General features: G+C 42.4%; 2 protein-coding genes across 5 annotated transcripts in view; both read right to left on the bottom strand.

Moving 5' to 3' along the window:
• Window positions 1-18,131, bottom strand: part of LOC143295885 (uncharacterized) — a 100,723-nt gene that overhangs the window by 68,844 nt on the left and 13,748 nt on the right. The gene's annotated exons all lie outside the window — the stretch shown is intronic.
• LOC143295886 (galactose-3-O-sulfotransferase 2-like) lies at window positions 621-3,773 on the bottom strand. The gene has a single exon (XM_076607560.1). It carries the CDS (start codon window positions 3,451-3,453, stop codon window positions 2,182-2,184), a length of 1,272 nt encoding a protein of 423 aa, XP_076463675.1. The 5' UTR covers window positions 3,454-3,773; the 3' UTR covers window positions 621-2,181.

Genomic DNA, 18,131 nt, shown 5'->3' with positions numbered 1-18,131 from the left:
GCTTTCGTATGCACTCATATTCACATGCCCACGTACATGCTCACGATACTAATTGAGTGAAGACAGAATTCAAACCATATCTATTGTTAACTTATTGCTGAACATGGCACTTAAATGTACGCACGCACACTATCGCACACGTGCGCGCGTGCACACACACATACACAGAGCCTGATGGTAATGTGCCACTCTAGGAAGTTAGTGGACACGGGTTCGGGTCCCGTATAAGGCACGGGATCCCCCCCCCCTCCTCCCCCCATCCTGCACCCCCCGCCTTCCCCTTCCAGTAGACCTATAGTGGTGGTTCAGGTGCAAATAATTCGGATGAGACCATATACCGAGGTCCCATGTGTACCATGCACGCAGGACACACAGCCCACGGCAACCTGGCTAAATCATGTACAAAAATCCACTTGACAGCAAAAACAAATACAACCGCAGACACACACACACACACACACACACACACACACAAAGGAAAGAAAAAGAAAACAAAACCGCAGACAAAAAAAAAAAAAAAAAAAAAAAAAAAGAAAAGAAAAAAAAAAAAGATGAAAATGATGAGTGGCGCTGCATTGAGGCGACACGCTCACCCCGGGGAAAGCATCCAAATTTAACACAGAGAAATCTGTTGTGACAGAAACTGTTTTATTATAATTTAAGACACATGCACATACACCAAGACGCACATCCCACGGCAAATCAAATAGATATTCACCATGGCCACAACGAACAGACTAATCGCTGAATGTTTTAATATAGTCTGTTATATTGCAGTGAAATAAAGGGAAACACTAGCACATTCTGCATTTCTGCACTGACCCGCTACAGATCACGAAAATACTGTCAGAAAAATCAATTAATCTAAATAACACTTTTGGGGCCTAACCCACATTATTGGCTGTGAAAGATCAAGGCCAAAATGTCCTCTTTCAACACAATACATAAAGAAAATAATTTTTTTTTTTTTTAAACCAACGACGAGTGTATTGTCGCAATTTATTTTCCAAGTCCGACTTCAAGGTGATATCATTATAAAAGACGTTGAAAAAAAATTATACATACACATATATGTGTTTATGTATTTATATAATATACATTCATTGCAGGTCAAAGATACAAAATTCATTTAAAAGTAATGACCTGAGGCTGTTGACTGTGTTTCACGAGAGACGAAAGACACCTTTGAAGATAAAAGATCTGGGCAACAAACGATTTTCTTTTTGCGTTACACTCTTTCATCTTTGATGTTGTGGTGATTTTTAGCTGAGAAGTGAAATAAAATCGACCAAAAGTATTGTACTTTCGGATGTGGTGTCATATTCCGGTCATCTATTTCAACACAAAGTATAAACCAATGCAAATCACCAAAGCAGACTCAAATGGAAGTGATTTATTTCTTGTATTTGGCGGTCAAGAACCCATCTTTCCTTTATAACAATAACAACAGTAATAATAATAGTATTAATATATCATCATTATTATTATCATTAGCCTATCATTATATCAACAAGAACAACAACTGGTTTTGGTCATTTATCATGCAGTTATCTGGTGGCTCTGAGCGAATTGTACGAGGCTACATACATACATTAATGAAAATGTATACGTTAAAAGGTTATTTCCGTAAAACGGTAATACAAAGCTTGTCATGAACTGAATGTGGATATGCGTGCGACCACACACTACGCCATCATGTCTCAATCATCCGGCACAATGCCTTCACTAGAACGTGAAATCACTGTGAACAAAAATGGATTTGAAAGACAGAAAAAAAAGATACCAAAGAAGGCGAGTCCTGTTATCAACGCATGGATAATAAAGAGGAAGGCCAGTCAGTAAAGTAACGTTGTTACCAGGTTGTTGTTTTGTTTTTTGTTTTTCTTTCTTTTTTAAAATTCTATTATTTTTCGTTAGCTGACTGACACTGTCGTTCCTTCGGTTCGTTGATTTTCTTTTGAATCACTGGAATTGTTTTCCATGAATATGTTCTAATGCAGTCAGACAGCACACAATTAGGTATACGTCAAATCAGAGTTTAATCTCTCTCTCTCTCTCTCTCTCTCACACACACACACACACACACACACACACACACACACACACAGTCACTCAATGTACACATGGCAGAGCATTGTCAGCAGTAAGCACTTTCCGCACAAAGCAGAGACCGTCAGCCACTTAGCGGAGACGCCCACTTGCTATGGCGGTGTCTGAGGACCTGCCGGTGACTGGAGACTCCTGTTGCTGGTACCGCTCCTTCAGCAGGTCCAGGAGGGGAGCTTCCATTAGCCTGCAATCCTCTGAGGTCACCCTGAAGGCTGGGCTCACCCTCGTTTCCGGAAACTGGATGTAACTATCCCCGTACGGCGTCACTTTCCGACAAAACCACCTGACTTCTCTCTGAAGGTGCCGATAATAGACCACGTCTTCCCAAAAGTCTTCCCCGTGCTGATCCACCTTCTTCCAGAACATTCCGTGAAAATGCTCATACAGCTGGTAGTCTGCTGAACTCCAGCGTCTGTGGAGGTCACGATCATGCTGAGTCAGCACAGACAATGATATGTTGGCGAAACTGCTGCTTTCATCGCTGCCGAGATGGAGTATATCCTTGAAACCCCAGCACATCACCCGTTTCAAAAGAACCAGAGATTCGTCCACATGTTCCATAATCATTACCAGCAACAATTCGGAATCTAGATTGTGGATGTACTGCTTGATTGCAGTGAAATCTGCTGATATATCGTGACGGTCCTGTGGAAAGCCCAGAGGCATGCCCAGACAATGGGACAGCAAGTTTTTGGAGAGAGAAAACCCGTCAGGAACACTCGGTGTACCGGGTGAGGCGACCCGGCCCTTAAACACGCCCTCGTATTCATCAATGTGCTGAATGTAGATCGGCAATGCTGCAGCTCCGTGTGTCCGGGTCAGGTTGGCTGCTTCCAGTACCTGGAAAGACTCTATGGTGGAGACAAGCAGGTCCAGAGGGTGACGGATCATGGCAAAGAAGACGGTGTCCTTGTTCATGAGGCCTCTCATGACGGTGCCGTTATAGACAGCGGGCTCTGCCAGCAGGCTGAAACCACGACTGGATGGCCGGACATGGCGCGCGCTGAAAGGCCTGGGCCATCCAAGGTGCACGTGCTCTCCCACAGGCAGGGCCACGGGCAGGTTGTTGACGTAGCCGTACCTGCGGAACACCATGTCCACAGTCCCAGTGCTGCACTGAAGGCATTTGATGAACACAAAGTTGCTCTGAGGCCGACAGCTGGTCGGGAAGAAACGGAGAGCGCCCGGGTCATAGTTCAGGTCGCCTCGAATGACGTCATCAATGGTGACATCGTCGGGAAGCGTCACGGAAGTGTCTTGTCTGGAGGTGGCGAAAAAGACGGAGAGCAGACACAGCCAGACCACAGCCAGCACGGCCAGGAGGACAAGGTGGGATCTGAGCATCGCTCGTCACGTGCTGGTCAGACCCACACCCGCACGCCCCTGTCATCAGTGCAACACGGCAGGTGACACACTGTGTACGGTGTCCAGCAACATGTTCATGTCACGCACAGATCCTCCCAAGTCAACAGCCAGACTGGAGCTAAGGCGTTGACGTTCCTAAGTCTTGTGGAGGGGAGACACACGAACGCGTCATTTTAGTAAGTCAGCTTTATAGCACGAGGTACAGTTCTGGTTTGAAACAGCAGTCAAAAAACTGTTGAGGTGTAAACCACCATGAACAAAACCTCCCATACAGACTGCTGCGGTGATCACTGCTTCTAGCAAATAGTTATGCGTCGAGTCCCAATAGCAAAAACGGTATCGACCGCTTCTGTGAACTGATGTGTTGGGGCAATAGCGCGAAGAGGACCGAAGTGTGATAGCACGCGGGCTTCTCATTTGCTTGACATGTCCGCGAAGATCTACTGCTCTTCTTACGTGTGCACATCTGTTGGAACAGAAACAGCCGACAAATCAATGAGCGAACAGACGGTAGTCAAGACAAATACAACAGTTTTACAGTGTGTGTGTGTGTGTGTGTGTGTGTGTGTGTGTGTGTGTGTGTGTGTTGCTTATTCTTTATCAATGTTTCTCATATATGACTTTGCGAATGGGCTTGCTCTTGGTAGCATGCATAAAATTTTCAAATTTTGTGCGCGCGTGTTAGTGTGTTGTCAAAACAGGCATGCAGATGTCAGCTGTTGGTTTTTACCAAAAGAGTGGCCTAAATAAATGTAATGGATGTGTTCTGAAATGAAAATTAGTGAAAGATAATATTTTTTCTGCGTTTATTCCTGGGGTATTTCACATAAATCGTTAAGAGACAGGTGTAACGTACAAGTTGGTATAACCAGGTCACGTGTGTGTGTGTGTGTGTGTGTGTGTACGTGCGTGTGTGTGAGTGTGTGTGCGTGTGTGTGTGTGTGCAGCAAGGCGGTGTTTCAGTGACATGTATAGACCCATAACTGACAAAGGCGCTAAGCATCATAAGAAAAAAACCAAATAATAAATAAAGCAAACAAACAACTGGAAAGGTTCCTGTCACACTTCTGGCAGTTTCACATCCAGTGCAGCCCAACAAAGCCGGCAGTCTCTTCAACTGCTGTCTGCTGCAATCCACGCGGAAATTCGTTGTAAACTTCCACGCTAATTTACTACTAACTACCCGCAGCTTGGATCTTTGCCTTTCTCAAACCAGCTTTTTCATCTCTGCCTGAACACTCAGGCATGCAAACATGCATGAACGCACGCACACACACACACACACACACACACACACACACACACAACGCAAAGATAATGAAATATTCAAACGGAAGAAACAGGCACAGACAAAAAAAAAGTTTCAAGGAAAAACCGAAAAACTCTATCAATAAATCCTAGATAAATGACCAAATCAAACAAACTAACCGTAATTAGAGAGAAAAAGGAGCGATCACCAGAGAACCCGTACCCCTTATAAACAGTACACCTATCAGTAATGAAAAATCTACCGGCAGCCGAACCTCCTAGAAATTGTATCCCTAACGTAAAATCTGTCTGCAGTCGAGTCCCCTTGGAAATAGTATCCCCAAAGTATTATCGGTGTATATTTTTTTAGTCTATCCGAAATGAGTACGCTCACCACTGGGCTCATTGAAGTTCACTGCACCCAGAGGCCAACACTCGGCAGGTTAAGGCCATCTTTTTTCAAGCACAACACACGATCTCTGCTCCCTCTGTGGGCGAGGTAATCCTACCCGCAACACTGCCGTTAGTACTGATCATGACTCAATAGTTTTAATGGTCAAAACCGTGTTGCCTGATGTGGAGACAATCACTTCATCAGAAATGAAAACAGAACTCCCCTTTGCATCGCGAAGAGGTTTTAAATGACGTAACATTGGACAGAGATGTTTTAAATGACATTACATCGGAATTAGTTCACAGTTTACCTTCTGTTCCAGAATTCTGTTGGCAGTCATTACCAAAATAAGAACTCACGCACACCAGCAGCTCTTACAACTCAAACACTTCCTGGTAGAAGAAAAAGAACCGTCGAAAACTTGAGTAGCTGGTTCGGTTAACCATATCACAGCTCTTCTTTCCACAGGTAAAAAAACAAAAACAAAAATACTTTATCACGGTCGCTACGTGCAACGAAAATTAATGAGTGTCACACAGCAATCAATCAGTTTGGCCACAGGGCAAAAAATCTGCAATTCACACTTAGGAGATAGAAACCCTGGTTGTCCTAGCAAAGGCTTTGCATTATTTTTAGCAAATCGAAAATTTGGTTGCAGTTATTTTCGAGTAGATGTGTGGCGTGGAAAATCTGAAATATAAAATAGCAAACATGTGAAGTTGGCCCATACTGAAAATTTGTTAACCTGTGTTGAATCCATGAAAAGAAAACAACCAAACACACGATATAATACATGTAGATGGGTGTCACGCTTGACATTAACCTTTGTATGAAAGATCTTGTCCATAAAATCTGTCAGGCTGCCTACATTGAAACAGAGGTGAATCAGCATTCGTCACTATCTCACTGCTCAGGCCACCAGTTCTTTGCTGTTGTTTTTCTGTCCCATCAGCCGCACCTTTTCAGAGGTTTCCAAATATCTTTCAACTTTTCTGTCTTGTCTCGATTACGCCAATTCTCTTCTGACTGGTATCCCTATCTCTTCAAAGTCCCCGACCTTCTTCAAATCCAGAACGGTGCTGCAATGATGATTTTTAGAACATTCTGCCAAATCCTTATCATAACCCCTCTACTTGAGAAACAGCAATGGCTGCCCATCTCTCACGGGATACATTACAAACTAGCTACCATCATTTTCATTCTGCTTTGATGTCATAAATCGGTTACACCAACACACACCTCTGTGACTGGCATTCGATCTATCCTAGTATATCTTTACTCTGGGCTGCTGGTTCAAGAGTGTTAACAATTCCCCTTAGAGACAAAAACGCCCAAGTTCAGCGCACTTTCTCGATCCTGTCTTGACCATGTATAATAGTCGTGTCCAACTATGACCGCCGAAACAGCATAGGAGGCATCTGCTGTCCTGACTATCTGGGCTAGAATCTGATTATAGTGGAGAGTGTCTTGCCCAAGTTACATCTCCGCTCCCTCGGCCAAGAGGGTTTTAGGACAGTCGGCGTTGGGATGGTCCCCAAAGGCCAACTAGCCCCAAGGTTGCAGCACTAAGAGCCAGTGCAATTTTGCCTCCTAATTTCAGCGTCATACTCATAGTCTTTCACAAAAGACTATGCTGTTAATGACTTCCTTTTGCAGTGGAGAAACCACTGATCAAACTGCTCTCACTCTGCTGTTGGTCCCACTGTAAGCTTGTGTCAAGCTGTGAAAAAAGCCGAGCGTTCCCCAGTAGTGTGGGGCAAACTGCTCTTGTCAGTTGATCACGTGTATTCCCCAATTAGGTTTAAAACCTCTCAAAACACACCTGTTCCATCTGCCTACCATCTGACTGACTAATGTGTTTCCATCTGCCTACCATCTGATTGACTAATGTGTTTCCATCTGCCTACCATCTGATTGACTAATGTGTTTCCATCTGCCTACCATCTGATTGACTAATGTGTTTCCATCTGCCTACCATCTGATTGACTAATGTGTTTCCATCTGCCTATCATCTGATTGACTAATGTGTTTCCATCTGCCTACCATCTGATTGACTAATGTGTTTCCATCTGCCTACCATCTGATTGACTAATGTGTTTCCATCTGCCTATCATCTGATTGACTAATGTGTTTCCATCTGCCTATCATCTGACTGACTAATGTGTTTCCATCTGCCTACCATCTGATTGACTAATGTGTTTCCATCTGCCTACCATCTGATTGACTAATGTGTTTCCATCTGCCTACCATCTGATTGACTAATGTGTTTCCATCTGCCTACCATCTGACTGACTAATGTGTTTCCATCTGCCTACCATCTGATTGACTAATGTGTTTCCATCTGCCTACCATCTGACTGACTAATGTGTTTCCATCTGCCTACCATCTGACTGACTAATGTGTTTCCATCTGCCTACCATCTGATTGACTAATGTGTTTCCATCTGCCTACCATCTGATTGACTAATGTGTTTCTTAGACTCGTGCTGATTGTGTGTGCGCGTGGCGTGTGTGTGTGTTCTTGTACACACGCTTGTTCGTGTATGGTGTACCTCGTGTATGTGTGTTTATGAAGGTATAACTTTTTATTGTAAACGCCGTGAGTTCCCTGCCTGGGAGACGAAAGGATCATTCTGCATTATTGTGAATACAACACACGCGCGCACAGCCCTGAACGCATCTGGTAAAACAGAAATGTAGTTGTTGTTGTTGGTTTAATTGTTTGGTGTTTTTTTTACTCAATAATATACGCAATTGTGATTGTATCTTTAATAAATGAAAAAGGAGCATACCACAATATAAGGAATCAAATAATATTCTTTTCACACACACACACACACACGATTAAATTATGAAGAAGAAAAAAGATTTTTTTTCAAAAACAACATTGGGTCAAATGCCACAATCTGGTATATTACAGTCTAAGAATTTACACTTTGACACCAGATGAACGGAAAGAACAATCAGCGAACGAGTTTTCATCTAAATGTGGAAAGAACTTTCTGAGCAGACGGAACAAAAATCCTGGAGCAAGTTCACACCAGCCCTCCGCACTGTTAGGAAGGCGGTAGGGTTGACACGAAGGGTTGCAGACAACAACAAAAACAACTAGAAACAAAAACAACAAATTGAACCTTACCAGATTCTTCAGCTCCAATACCGGGCACTGTGAGTGCACGGCGCTGCAGGTAAGTTCAGTAAGTCGATGATGGAGCGCGTGAGCGGGCGCGAGTGAACTGGCTTCATAGCCAGATGAACGATTTTGACGACGTAAACAAGACCGACGCGCTGGGGTTTTATTGCATGTGTGATGGCTCGGTCCAACCGACCTCCCCTTGGCGACCAACACCGCACGTTGCAATCTGTCTTCAGCTGTTGCCGCCCCCAGGCTTTCTCTCCGTTACACGAGGTCCCGTTACATACCTTCGGTCATGTACTCTGAGCTCTGTACTCATGTCTGCCATCCCCTCAACCTCTTCACTGCCTTCTATTCGTCGATTATGTTGTTAATTCATCTGAAATCTATTTCTTTATTCTCGTCGTGGTGTCTCCTGTGTTTTGTTTCCAGGCCATGGAGGAATGCTCTGTACTCCATGTCGGCTACGTCCCTCCCTCTCTCTTACTTTCCACTGGTGCCCTGCTCCTGGATCAGTTCATTTGTTTATTGATTTACTTTTTTAATGGTCATGTGAGTGTTTTCTTTCTGACTCAAATTGCCCAGGCAGTTTCCTTCATTTCAGTTCATACATACACGTTCCACAAACAACACTGAGTGCTGACGCACGCACCCCCCTTGCCCCCCGGCCCCCAAAAAGCCATGCACGCACATATACACACAGATGCAGAATATCATCCGATGACAGCCTGTTGCACAGCAAAGACTGGGTTTGAATAGGAACAATTGGAGCGAGTAGGTTGTGCACACACCCACCCACACATATGTGCAATGACAGGCATCTCTATGCCACAACACATCCTAAAAAAAAAACACCAACCAACCAACCAAAAGGAACAGCATAAACAAAACACATGAAATGCAAGATCTAATTACGGACAGGACAATTTTCATCCAGCTGTGGGTCTATCCAATTACTTCATCTGCATTGAACAGAACACAGACGACTACATGCCTCTGATCAGTTTACCACCCAGGCCTGTACTGAGGAATTCACACAAAACTTTCCGCAGACAACATATATATTCACTTACTTGTGTGTGTTTTTTCGTTTTGCTTTGTTTTTTTGTTTTGCTCAATGTGAGGCTATACAAAACATTGTGTTTTGGTTGTCTGTGCATCCATGAGTGTCTGTGTGTGTGTGTGTGTGTAAGTGATTAACATTTATGAATTCATTTTCGTTGGAAATACTTTGTTAATAACAAATTTGATTAAACATAGAGAATAAAAAGATTTCCACTCACACAAATGATAGGTTGTAAGTCTTTGCAAAAACTATATTTCCAGATCATGAAGTTTATTTCATTAAGTGTCCGGATCCACAAGATTTTATTGGGTCATTCCTGGTTTGTTGCTGGAACGTTTGTTTTGGATTTAAAGACAGCTTGACTTTTTTTTTTCTTGCGTGCAGTTACAAATGAAAGAAAAACACATTCTGGACAGAATGCACAGACTGACAATAATAGGCCACCATGTTTACTTCATTTGAATAATTCAAAGATACTGAATTAACTAGAATGGACTTACAATCATTGCCAGTTGAAGGCATAGTCCGCACTTAAAATGAAAGGTTCTTGGTTCTTGTTGCTTAACTCTCTCCATACGAACGGCGAAAGAGACGAAGTTAACAGCATTTCACCCCAATTACCATCATCAAAATATTGCAAGAGGAAGGCTCTTATACGGAAGAGGTGAACGTTGACAAAGAATACCACAATTCTTACGGCGGAAGCTAAAGGTTGGGTCATTCAGACACCCACTGGACATCCGAGGGGTCTGTGTAGAGGAGAAGAGAGGACTGGCCGTACTGAGTGAGTTAATAATCCAGCCAACCACACACGGCCATATCAGGACTGTCAAACCATACAAATGCTCAACAGTGTCGACACAAAACTGTCACATCTACAAAAAAATACAAAAAAAAAACACTCAGACAAACCCACAAAACACATTTCATGACACAGTATCCCAACCATTTAGCTCCCTATGGCAGGTAAGACTAAGCCATGCTGAGGACGCCAGCTATGCCACTTAATGTATCATCACCAGATTACAAAAAGTCATAAAAAAGGAAAAAAACAATACTTCAAAGCCAAACAAAAAATACATAAAAGAGGCCATATACTGATATAGGCAAATAACACTGCAGAATGAGCATCTGGTGCCAGTCCCAGTGTTTACATCTCACTACCTAATTGCCAGAGCAAAACAGCACAGATGGTACATCATACACAGCGGAAATGAGAAAAAAAGTGTCAAGGCTTGCTTGAAAACAGAAAGGGGAATGGACTGGGAAGGCAGAAAAGGGAGACAACAGTGAAGAAAGAAAAAAGGCAGAAACAAAGAGAGTGATAGAAAAGAGGAAATTTCTAGCACAGAATTTCCAGAAGGCAGGGATGCTATTCATATAGGAATACCCTGGGCATCCCCAAGGGGGAGTTAAAATAAAAGAAAAACAAATTCTGGACAGAATGCACAGATTGACACTATTACGTCACCATATACTTCATTCAAATATTTCAAACAGGATACTGAATTAACTAGAATTAGTAGAAAGAACTTATAATCATTGCCAGCTGAAGGCAGCCACCTTTCCTGAAAAGTCTTGTTACCGTCAGAATTGTGTATTCAATCAGTAATTCACCTTAACATATCATTGAAAGGATCCAAAGGAGGCTGCTAAATTGAAATCACAGAAAGATTTGTGTAAAGGCCTCATCACTTACTGCATAATGTCCCCAAATGACCATCATTGTTTTTATTATCATTCTGAATTACAGGCCAGTGTCAGTTCAAGTCTCCAGTAGCACAGCACAAGCATGCATTAACATTTAATATTTTTCCAACTTTACAAATGAGACAAAGCCTTTATGGCTCACATGTGAATACTACTATACTGGTAAATGGCAGCTAAATATACATGAACTAAAGAGAATGTGCATGAGTTCAAACAGTCACACCCGTAGAAATCATGAAGTTAACCATTCATTCAAAGTTTAGACCAGCAGACAACTTGAATATCAAAAGTTACGATTGATTCAGTTTTAGTCAATAATTTATGTCAGTCCTTCTGATTCAAAGATGACCATGGCTTAAAGAATCAGATGGAATATCTGTAGGTCTGGGCCTGGAGGTGATCAGATGGAATATCTGTGGCTCTGGGTCTGGAGGTGACTGTTGAGGCCAGTCCGGGCCCTGAAGGCTTGCCCACATGCGAACACTAGTGAGTGGGTGCTGTTGTGGCAGTGGATGCTGCTCGGGCCTTGCACACAGCACGCTTTTGTTGCGCCTCGGTGATGCACCTGGCTTCAACTGCACGGGCTCTTGTGGTGATCTTGCTGCGCCAAGCTGGAGGGTCCAGAGCAAGTGTCTCCCACATGTTCATGTTGACTCCAGGGTCTTTGAAGGATGTTTTGAGGCAGTCTTTGTAGCGTTTCTTCTGCCCTCCAACTGAGTGCTTGCCCTGACAGAGTTCTTTGTACAGCAGCTACTTAGGCAATCGACTGTCTGGCTGGGGCTTTCTGCAGGAGGGTGCAGACGCCGCAGAGGCCAGCTCGTTCCCGGACGTCTGTGTCAGGGACTTTCTCCTTCACCTGATGTGGAGGAGCCTGCGGAGACAGCTCAGGTCTTGCTGACATAAAGGAGGGTGGTAAGGACCACTGCACAGCAGACTTCAGCTTGGTGGTAGCGCTGAGTCCTCTCCACTCCCATATGTTTTCACTGAGTCTTCCGAAGGCGGTGCTGGCTTTGGCAATCCTGTTGTTGACCTCAGCGTCTATAGCCAACAATTAAGCCATATATGGTCAAGAAGCCTTTATGATTAGCATCTTTGATGAGTTTCCCACAACAATCCCACTAGCCTGTTTACTGTTTTAAAACACTGAGGATTAAATTGTTCCCTTTGGATCTTCATTCTAGGTTGTCCAAGTTCCTCTCAGTCCCCTACAGCCTGTTTAACAGATGTAGGTTCTGACGTTTCAGCGTTTCATTTTCTCCCTCACCAGCACTGACCACCTGAGACAGTGGACTGACCTCTTCCCATGCTCCAGAAACAGTCACTGAGAGAGTCCAGTCAGTCACGAGGATAAGTCAGCCACACAGATGTTTCAAGCCAGTGTTACACTGGTGAGAACTTCCATCATCACAGTTGTTTCAAGCCAGTGTTACACTGGTGAGAACTTCCATCATCACAGTTGTTTCAAGCCAGTGTTACACTGGTGAGAACTTCCATCATCACAGTTGTTTCAAGCCAGTGTTACACTGGTGAGAACTTCCATCACAGCTGTTTCAAGCCAGTGTTACACTGGTGAGAACTTCCATCACAGTTGTTTCAAGCCAGTGTTACACTGGTGAGAACTTCCATCACAGTTGTTTCAAGCCAGTGTTACACTGGTGAGAACTTCCATCACAGTTGTTTCAAGCCAGTGTTACACTGGTGAGAACTTCCATCACAGTTGTTTCAAGCCAGTGTTACACTGGTGAGAACTTCCATCATCACAGTTGTTTCAAGCCAGTGTTACACTGGTGAGAACTTCCATCACAGCTGTTTCAAGCCAGTGTTACACTGGTGAGAACTTCCATCACAGTTGTTTCAAGCCAGTGTTACACTGGTGAGAACTTCCATCATCACAGTTGTTTCAAGCCAGTGTTACACTGGTGAGAACTTCCATCACAGTTGTTTCAAGCCAGTGTTACACTGGTGAGAACTTCCATCACAGTTGTTTCAAGCCAGTGTTACACTGGTGAGAACTTCCATCATCACAGTTGTTTCAAGCCAGTGTTACACTGGTGAGAACTTCCATCACAGTTGTTTCAAGCCAGTGTTACACTGGTGAGAACTTCCATCATCACAGTTGTTTCAAGCCAGTGTTACACTGGTGAGAACTTCCATCACAGTTGTTTCAAGCCAGTGTTACACTGGTGAGAACTTCCATCACAGTTGTTTCAAGCCAGTGTTACACTGGTGAGAACTTCCATCACAGTTGCCTCCACTGCTGAGTGTCTTTCTCCCCCTGGTGATGCTTCCACTGACAAACAGCAGTCAGACGTACAAAGACAGTGTAAGGGCCAGGATTCATTTCCTCATCTGCTGTCTGATGAAGAAATGCAACAACAAGTATTATCAGAGCAAAAGAGTCTCATGCTGGTTAGCACAACTGTTCTCACAGCAAATTCATTTGTAAGAAAGAAAAAAAAAAAACATGAAAAATCCACAATCATTTTGTTTTGAAATTCACAAGACAAAAAAGAACAGCTTTCAAAATGTCAAAAATTGTGATGAAACATGCAGGCAATATGTGACAATGATGAAGTGACAAATCAAAAAAAAAGCACAACAATTTTTTCTCCTGTGTGAATGTGTGTGGATGATGACAAAGAAATGGTCAGCAGTGACAGAAACTTGTTCACGATTGAACTGAATATTGAACTTCCTAGTTCTATCAACTTTTGTTGAGAATAGGGACAGGAGACACATAATGGTCAGCAGTTGTCACTTGTTCATGATTGAACTGAATATTGAACTTCCTAGTTCGATCAACTTTTGTTGAGAACAGGGGCAGGGGACGCATAATGGTCAGCAGTGACAGAAACTTGTTCACGATTGAACTGAATATTGAACTTCCTAGTTCTATCAACTTTTGAGAATAGAGGCAGGAGACACACTTCAGTGAGCATTAGCCAACATGCACCTCACTCCTTATTCATATCCCGGCAACATCTGTGTGTGACTGACTTGCTTTATCTTTTATCTCACCATGACTGGTGTATTTCCTTGGTTCTATCATGAATATTGATCCAGTAGCTCTGAGAAAAAACAGCGTCCCAGCTGAAGATGACAGCGATCACAAAAGACAACCTACGTGACTGCACTTTTCCTGTCGTTTCTGGCCGATGGTTCTGTGCACAGCCATCACACTTGACTCCACTGCACTGCGTGGATCCTTCACACACTTAGTTGTGGTGATGAACACCTGAACTGACTTTCCACAAACAGGTGAGTACTCCAATGCACTATTGTTGGTCTTTTATGCACAGCTAGACACAGCCCTTCAGTCTTCTTTCAAAACTGGGCAACATGCTTTGGATTATGCCACACACAACAGAAGGATAAGACCAAAAAAAAAAAAAAAAATTGTAACCTCAATAAATCAACAACAACAAAAACAAACAAACAAACAAAAAATCTGTAACCTCAATAAATCAAGTAATTTGGTTACAAAATACTGAGGCAAAGAAGAGATAAATATCAACAAGCAATCACTCTTCCTCTTGGTCCCACAAAGGCACACAGTTCCACACAGTTGCTGCTTGCCCGACCAGCCAGCTTGCTCTGGACTGGCTAGAGATATACAAAAATAAAGAGAAAAATTGTCCTCAAAAAGGAAGCTCTAAGACCATTTCTATACCCTTCATTTGACAGGGACACACAGCAAGAACTGCAAAAGGAAATTGAAACACACATTACTTAGAATAAATAGGCTCTACTTTTTGTAACACATTTCTTCATGCATTGTTGCTGTGTGTACATAACAAAGAAAGGGTATATGAATGGACTTACTGTAATGGGGTCAGTGGGGTGAGGTGGGGAGGGGGGGTTTACCGGGTTTGTTTCTCTGTACTCTGATTTACCTGTATGCTGGCTGATGAGTAGCTCAAGCTGCTATTGTATACATCTTACATGTATAATGTAACAAGATGGATATGATGGAACTTAAAAATCATGAATCCACTTCATAATGAACAAGCTGTTCAGGGAGTTAATTTGTTCTCTGAACAGTTTTATATTTTATGAAAGTTAGGTGCGGAACTTAATGAAATGTTTATTTAGTGAACAAGTAATCCATGATTAACTGAAAATGAGAGGACTTTTTAGAAAGCAAAATCACTTCTGAAAATGGGAGAATTTCTTTAGAAAGCAAAATCACTTTGGAAAATGGAAGGGCTTTTTTAGAAAGCAAAATCACTTTGGAAAACGCCAGAATTCCATCAAACTCCACATTACAGTCTTGGGAGGACCAGTTTCATAACAGAGGTTTTAAAAACATTTTGGTTACAGCTTGGTCCATTTGTAGGAAGAGCTCTAACATCTATAGCTTGTGCCAAATTAAACACTTTGGTAAACCTATGGTCACTGTATCTGAAGTTAAAGTCTGCAGGTGTACAACTATTATCCAAAGCAGATCTGAAGAAAGGTAGGCACACACACACACATACATTCACAGACAACATTACTATGACCATCACCATTGACGATGCCATCACCAGCATTGCAATGACCACCACCATAAAAGAACAACGCAGACTGAAAGGAAACGAGGAAAACAACACAAAATGGAAAAAATGAAGTGCATAACTCAGTTTTCAAGGATGTACAGACTGAAAAAAACAACAACAGAAAGCAAGAAAGGCGATGCCTTCAAGACTCACTTGTGATACACACTTTTAAAAGATAAATAAAATATATGAATAAACTCGAATTTCAAAAAATCATTAAAACATATTCTGTATTTGATATCATAAAGCTTTGGGTTAAAAAAAAGCACACACACACAAAAAAAAAGAAGCCAAAAAGCAGATTTGAACCAAGCATGTTCAGATATAGAGTACCGGTAAGTAGTCTTACACACAGCGCTAATGCGCATCTACTAAGTAGCATTTGACATTCAAAAATTAATATTCAAACATGTTTGGGTTTTTTTTAGTGTGATAAATTGGTTATGGTATTCAAGGTGATAACGCGGTTTAAATCATGTTATTTTGGTATATCTCGGGCATTTAAGAAATTCTTTAAAGTTCGTGGTAAAAGAGAAATTACCATTGCCTCAAGTACACCATAATATGCCTCCACACCTGTGGAGGTTGTGTTCGACAGGTTCAGTTATCGGCAGAAACTACAATGCAGTCCATTCAATGTCTCTTTTAATCACATTCTAGTTCGTTCAGTATCCATAATATGAAATATATGCAGTAAACACAATGATGCAGTTAGTGTCACTGTATGTGTTCTGTCCAGAATCTGTATTTTCTTTTAACTGCGAACAAGAAAAAAAACCAGGTAATGCCAGCTTCAAACCCAACCATTTTCTGGAATCGGATCCTCAATGAAATGAACTGTTCATAATCTGGAAATACACATACAGTTTAAACGAAGACTTACAGCTTATCATTGGTATGACTGTGAAGATTTTTCCCCAACTATTTTCGATCCAAATTTGGTATTGGCAGACAAAGTATTTCCAGACAAAATGACAATGTTAAAGTTTACCATGGAGTGATGGACACACAGCCACACACACAGACAACCAAACATCAAGTTATTACACAACTCACATTGTTTACACAAGTGAGTAAAAAAAAAGCAGCAACATGCACAAACAGCAATGGCAACAGCTGTGAACTGAGATCTAACACCAATCACACCGGAGACACTATTTAATGGCAACAGCTGTGAATTGAGATCTAACACCAATCACACCGGAGACACCTTTTAATGGCAACAGCTGTGAATTGAGATCTAACACCAATCACACCGGAGACACTATTTAATGGCAACAGCTGTGAACTGAGATCTAACACCAATCACACCAGAGACACTATTTAATGGCAACAGCTGTGAACTGAGATCTAACACCAATCACACCGGAGACACTATTTAATGGCAACAGCTGTGAATTGAGATCTAACACCAATCACACCGGAGACACCTTTTAATGGCAACAGCTGTGAACTGAGATCTAACACCAGTCACACCAGAGACACCATTTATGTACAAATGGACGACCCATCAAAGAAATACAGACTGATTTCCAGTCACCCATTGTTGGACATGTTGCAATCCACTTACAGCATTTTGTGTTTTCATGTGGGCTGGTTTGTGCCTTGGTGGTCATTGATCCAGTGCTGTTTACAGTGACAACAGCTAGATCCCTGGCAATTAAACTTGGAGTCATCAAACCTGACATGTTGATCTCGTGGTGGGGTCAACAAATGTTTCTGAACAGATGGAAAGTGTATGTTCACCTGCAAACAGCAAAGGGATGCCCCCACCCCCCTCACCCCCTCTCGCACCCCGCAAGAGGATGGTGTCAGCACCAAACCACTTGTAGTTTAAGTTATAACTGTGACCGCTCCCCTAACAAAGACTGGAGTTTCACTCAGTGTATATCGCCCCACTGGTCCCACATCCTACATATCACTGAGATTGTTGTTTGTTTGAAGGTTTCTTTATTCAACTCATAAATGGGTATGTTTACTTGTGAAGTATTCAATTCATAAATACGCAAAAGCAGTTGTTTGTGTGTGAAATTGTAATACTGAATATGTTATTCCAAACAGTTCTTTTTTTCTTTTTTTCTTTTTTTTTTGCTGCCCCATCATCTGCACCATTTCAGTGGCATTACCTCCACACCACTCATTTAGATTCCCCTATACACGGCCACACCCAGGTTCGTCCATCACAGTTCCATCGTCGGCAGTCCACAGGGAACCATCGATGTTAGGTCGCCAGGGGGCCACACACCAGTATTCCAAACAGTTTTATTGGAAAGATTTCCTGACTGAGGTTTTAATTTAAATGAAGGTTGTAAATCATGAATAAAGTTGGTGTTTGAATTGAAAAGAAGAAAGTTCCGTTTGTGTTCAACCAACTGGTTCTGTCTCAGGTATCCATGTTATACACAAAGGTCAAGATCACACGAAGCAGTCCAACAAATTTATCCAAGATCTTTCACAACCATCATGTGGCATCATGTTTGAACTACAGGTCAGCAGATGCACTGAAGTCAATCAACCCACAAGACCTCCATGAAAACCTGTGACAGCACTGAGGTCTGAGGACTGA

Source organism: Babylonia areolata, chromosome 21 (assembly GCF_041734735.1).
Source record: "Babylonia areolata isolate BAREFJ2019XMU chromosome 21, ASM4173473v1, whole genome shotgun sequence".
In the NCBI taxonomy this organism is placed as follows: Eukaryota; Metazoa; Mollusca; class Gastropoda; order Neogastropoda; family Buccinidae; genus Babylonia; species Babylonia areolata.
Note: the sequence above shows the minus strand (reverse complement) of the source record. Positions and strands in the feature narration are given on the sequence as shown.